The 6,000-nt window shown below is 30.5% G+C and overlaps 2 protein-coding genes across 2 annotated transcripts in view; one reads left to right on the top strand and one right to left on the bottom strand.

Moving 5' to 3' along the window:
* The window catches only part of LOC119831917, a 6,934-nt gene extending 1,748 nt beyond the window's left edge, over positions 1–5,186 (bottom strand). The window contains exons 1-4 of the mRNA XM_038355487.1: positions 5,020–5,186; positions 3,379–3,577; positions 2,574–2,756; positions 1,940–2,128 (exon numbers count right to left, since the gene is read on the bottom strand). Coding sequence (XP_038211415.1) covers positions 1,940–2,128; positions 2,574–2,756; positions 3,379–3,571 — 565 coding nt within the window. The 5' untranslated portion in view covers positions 3,572–3,577; positions 5,020–5,186. The remainder of the gene's footprint in view (positions 1–1,939; positions 2,129–2,573; positions 2,757–3,378; positions 3,578–5,019) is intronic.
* LOC119831723 lies at positions 7–1,894 on the top strand. Its single transcript, XM_038355198.1, has one exon. It carries the CDS (start codon positions 135–137, stop codon positions 1,710–1,712), a length of 1,578 nt encoding a protein of 525 aa, XP_038211126.1. The 5' UTR covers positions 7–134; the 3' UTR covers positions 1,713–1,894.
* Positions 5,187–6,000: the final 814 nt, after the last annotated feature.

The raw sequence follows: 6,000 nt of genomic DNA, 5'->3' as shown, positions 1-6,000 counted from the left end.
ATAAACGTCACAATCACATAAGTTACGTATTAACTTAGTTCTTAATCTGTGATCGCAATAATGACATTTTAAAAAACGTTGTGAATTGACAAAATATACAAAAATATTTTATAGAAATCAATCCATATTTTAAAATGCTGCGGTACTCAAAAGCAGGTACAACAGGAGGAAAAGGCAACACAGGTATGTTTATAGAGCGTGATTCGAATATTTGCGCTGCTGGGTTGCCTTGTCTAGATCGGAATTCTGTGAAAAATATTCTTCCTTGTTATTCGCTTCAAGACCAAGTTGATGCTTTATTGAGCGACACAATTTACCCTGATTCTACTTTTACTCCAACGCGATTTACAAAATTTAAAGAGAAACGTGATATGAGAAATGCCGGATTTTTTACCGAAGGGGCTGAACTCATTAACCCACCAATGAAAACTAAATTCCAAACGTTAGTTAGTGATTTCAAAAATACAATTTATAGCTCATATTGGAAAAAAGAAGTCGGAAAAATACCAGACCCAACAAATAATTTGCCAGAGGGTCTGAATATATATACGACAACTATGGGAAAAAAGTACCCTATTTCTTCAAATGCTTATGATGTAGCTTTTCCAAAGAATCCTGTAATTGGACAAACCCCTATAACGAAAGAATGTGGTTATCGTACTACTCGAAACTATTGTTCATTTAATCCTAATAAAACTTTTGGTCAGCCAACTAACGTAGACCCTTCAAGTAGACAAGTACAATGTTGTTTAACTGATGATCGTATTAGTCTAGGCTTGAATTTGAAGCATCCAATTGGTTCAAAGCATGCAAATTTCTTAGAAAACAATAATTCAAGGCTTGGAATGTCACTTTCACCTAATAACAACATCAACTGCGTGCCTAAGGGTTTTGCTTTTGGTAAAGTTGACGTCTTAGATGGCATCGGGGTACCCGAATGTCTAACGACATGTGAAGTAAATCCTGAGAAAAATTTAATTTTAAAATGCTTAGAGCATTTGAACACGTTACGAAAATGTATGTCAAAACGCTTTGAAGGAAATTTCTTTCCAAAATTTATTTTACAATTAAGATATTTAGATAATCCTAAAACCGGATGGTTGCAAAAAAATATTCTATATAACGAATGCAAATTAAAATATATACGTTTCAATCCAGATCTTATAGAGCCCCTTTTATTGATTTGGAACATAATGAATGAATCTCAAATAGAGTATAAATCCTTCATTGGTTTACTGAATTACAGAGAACCAACTCCAGACTTACCGAAAATAACAGGTATTCCTGAAGAATGTCTCGATTTTCGCACGACATATGGAGAAATGATAAAAGATGTTATACAACCAAATACTAGTTTAATGGCGGGAGTTCCATCAGGAAAATATTTTGACAAAGATTTTCCAGTAACTCCTGAAGGATGCTGCAAAGCAGATCGATCCTATTTTCCTGAAGAGTCAGACGCCAAATCGTGTTTAAACCCAAGTATCTTCACAACAATGGGAATAAGTCATCGTGATATGTATTCTAAGCGTCACCCCAAAATAGTAAGGGAAGTGTTCGAAAAAGCTGGTGAAATATTTACCGATGATTCGTTTCATGCTATTTGGAACAAGGCTAAAGAATATCATTCTTCAGGTTGGGTTAGCTATGAAACTTTTCGTCGGGCACTCAGAGAATACACGAATAAAAATGAAAAAAAGGAAAAATGTTAAGATTTCACTTAATAGTCTATAATGAAGTGCAAACGTGATTTTTAAGTAACATAATCTTAATGTGAAATATTATGTTTGTGTACATTTATTATTTATGAAGTTGGATAGATTGTTTAAGTTTATAAACTTAATATTAATATCGTATATTTTAATGGTAATTTATTATTTTGATTTAGAATATTATATGAAATAATAGAATAGCTTTTAAATTTGTTTTTATTACTTACCCTTTAGTTTTTTAACTTCAGGAGTGCATGGTCCTTTATTAACTAAACACTTTCCATACGATGCCAATAATCGATCATTACTCAACACTTCGGAGAGATTAATGTCAGAGTCGATTGATCCATATTTATCTTGAGCATTTGCATACATAAACAAACAAAGAATTGCAATAACCTTCAACATCTTAGATTAATGGTATCGTTTCTCACGAAATCTAGAATTCTAATGGGCGCTATACATCATTACGTGTTTTATATATGCTAGGGAGGAAGCTTTTTTATATTCAAGTAAATTCTTGGTAATATGTTGTATCTATTATACATAACAGTCCAGTATAATCGTCCTTATTAATCATTTATTCAATGTGGTTTACGCAAATATGTAAATTGTTGATTAACCGCAATGATCTCGATCCGATCTTGTTAAACAATGTAGGATGGAAAAACACAGTTTAGCTTACAAGTATTTATTTATAACTTAAAGATATTACAGGTTCTTATGCGAGGCTGAATGCCTTTTAATTATGCTCTGTTTCAAGAATTGTTTATTGCAATTTATGAATACTTTAATATTGATTGTTTATTAACAATACATCAAAACAGAGCAAATAATATAATTCGTTTTTAACTTATTAATTGCCAGTCACTAAAAAATTATAAAGTGCTTCTCTATTGACTGCGGTGGGGTCGTATTTGTCTAGAAGTTCTACGAATCTGAGTTCACTTTTCGATCGTATGCCCAAAAGCATTTTTCTCACGACTGACTTTTGTTTTGGAGAACATCTTCCACAAGCTGTTTGCAGAGTTTCTGGCAGGACACCTGAAAAGGGAAACAAAATATTTTTTATTAAATATTTATTCTTTCGACTCTTAAAATTATTTAAATTTATTTTTAAGCATTAAAATTAATGACGATTTGTTGATTGAATTCCAGGGTCAAAATGATCTTAATTACAAATCATAAAAAGTACCTATTATTTTACATATTGAACTTTTTTCCTCTCTTATATAAAAAGAACAACCAGTCCTAAGTGAAAATAAAGTGATCGATATGTTGAATTCATGTAAAATTGTTCTGCAACACACTTTATTGTAAACATTTTATAAATTGCACATAATAATAATTGAATCAAAAATACAGTAAGTCGATTTACTAAATAACTGAATGTTCTTATTATTATGTTTACTCACATGCTTAGGCAAAAATATTCTTGTTAACATGACAGCAAGATTTAAGAACCTTATATAATTATTTCGTAAATTCAAAAAGGTATCATTATTATACAGAATGACTGAACCAGTTTTAGTAGTTAATATGACTTTCAATCGACGATAGAGGAGTTTATAAGGCAAAACCTACAATTGATCACGATTGATCTTATGTAACGTCGGCATTATACAAGAACAAAGAGGTTTCTCAAAGGTTTCTCAAAGATACTCACGCTTAAAATTCTTGCCGTCCTTAGTGCACGGTCCCTTTTCCATGACACACTTGTAATATGCGAGAAGGATCCTCTCGTTTTGAATAATGGAGTCAGCATTGAAATTATCATAGCGGTTGTAAAGTTGTTGTTGTTGAGAATAGCAGGATGCCACCACCGTCAGCACGCACAGGACTAACAGCCAAGTTCTCATGATGACCTGAAAGATATGTTGCATCAATTTTGAACTATATTTATTGTCTGATTTAGATACATATTGCAGAATTTTACTTAGAAACTTATTTCCTAAGATTTGTAGATAAACATTCCAATTATTCGAGAAAATTCCATCTTTCGTGTTCTTTTCGTTTTTGTAGCGTTTACATTATTTCGAATGTAATTTACTACAGAATTTCGCGCAATCTTTGATAAGTCTTATAAGACAAATGATTGCACGATAGAATGTTATACCTATCTCCCAAGGTGTCAACTTTAATTGTTATAGAAGTATTAATTAATAATATAACGTAAAGCTTTCATATTGAAACAAACCATATAGATGAATAAATGCCCAAATATTTTTGATACATATTATCTAATTCTGCAATGCCCTATGTCTGTGGGGCTTTTATCATTTATTTATTTATTTATTTTATTTAACACTAAAGTAAAAATTTGTATTAAAATACAATAACATATAGTACAACAATTTCAGACAACTTGCAAGCAATACTATTTTAGTATACTAATTCAGTAAGAAAGAGTTTGATGAATGAAGAATATTAATATCTTATCTTTTTTGGCGATCCGCTAATTAAGTACCTATATCTTTAGTAATTATTTATAATTTGTGCTACATAAAATACATAATCGTTCCGTGATAAATTGTTTAAATTTAATGCTCTAACGATTGGTTATTTTAAAATTACATAATGATATATTTTTTTTTATTCTTTCAAAATTTCTCATTTATAAAGCATTTCAATGCTATAAAACTAAAAATTAAATACGTAAAGATAGTTTTTGTCTTGTTATTTATTAAGTTGATATTTGAATTGATATTTATATAAGATAATGTAGCACACAAGATTTATTAACACACTAGATGTATTAATATTTAGTATATATACTTTACATGTCTAAGTAGTACTAAAAAGCGTTAATTATGATAATAATATGTCACTGTAACCTTTTTTATTCTAATCTACTATATGGTCATTCTTATGAAAACGCTAGATTAATAATATATTTATTGAAATAGTTATATATCTATTATCTACTGTATAGATTTTCAATATATTAATCTACATTAAAGACAACAAAATTTTTCCATGGGTAAGATGGTTTTCTAAACAAAGTATCGTAATAATTGTGCGTTTTATATTTACAAACTGCAAAGTTTATAATAATCCAATAAATCAAACCTGTTTGTTGTAAAAACAATTGGAATATATAATAAATACTTGCAATACAAAACACAAAGCTATTGAATTCGTTAACAATGAACATAAATCACACCATTATTCAATGTATTACGGAAAAAACACTACAAGTATTGCTCAAAACACGCCTAAAGAACTATAGTCATTCGCACTGAATATATTGGACTTAGCGGTAACATTGTAAGTGGTCCGTGACTTTCTAAGCAATATAATTACTCACCGAAGAAAGTGTGAAAGTGGAGTCCTCAAGGTTCGGCGTTCCAAATGGTTATGGTTGAATCTCGGCATTAACAGTGGGGTGCAAGCATTTTACATTTCTCTAAACCAGTCCTCCAAGAGGTCGATGTAACGGGCCGCATACAAAACATGACATGCCCGGAATCAAAGAAAGCGGAATGAGCGGCTGACTAATCAAATGCAGTGCGGTTTTTATGCCCATTTCGGAGTAAAGCAAACGAGTATTCTTGTATGAGAAATTCGTCCCGTTCTTTATGGATTAATCTAATCATGTATATAAAAAAAGTTAAGAAATAATATTTAGTCATAATTTAACACACAAGCACAGCGTGTTTTAATATTTTTTACGTATATAGAGCATTAGCCAACTTCGTGATTGTGACATTATAGTATTTTTAAAACAAAAGACAATGCTTGTTATGAGTTATTGATATCTTTGAGTTCCATGTATTAAATAACAAATTTCGAAAAGCAGTTATCTATATTAATATTATAAAGCTGAAGAGTTTGTTCGTTTGTTTGAACGCACTAATCTCAGGAACTACTGGTCTGATTTGAAAAATTCTTTTAGTGTGAGATAGCTCAGTTACTGATGATGAACGGTACATCATAATCCTGCCGTATACTTAAAATAATTTCTATCTGAGGTCAACGTATCAGATAAAATCGAGAATGATTTTGACATTGGTAAAATGACGTTTCTGTTCTGCAAATAAATTATTTCTAACTATCTTCAAATAACTAAATTTTATTAAAAAGGTCCTTTGGACATAAAACCTATCCATGAGGTAGATTATATTATAATTAGAGAATATATATCTAAATTTTAATCTTTCTGCTTCATCCCTCTTACGGAAACCCATTAAATGATTCGGAGAATACACAATAGTTTACTGTAAACAGGTTTGGTGAAGAAACTCTTATACGCATGGGTAATTTGTCATCCGAAAAAATCTTTGTAAGC

This window comes from Zerene cesonia, chromosome 14 (assembly GCF_012273895.1).
Source record: "Zerene cesonia ecotype Mississippi chromosome 14, Zerene_cesonia_1.1, whole genome shotgun sequence".
Lineage (NCBI taxonomy): Eukaryota > Metazoa > Arthropoda > Insecta > Lepidoptera > Pieridae > Zerene > Zerene cesonia.
Note: the sequence above shows the minus strand (reverse complement) of the source record. Positions and strands in the feature narration are given on the sequence as shown.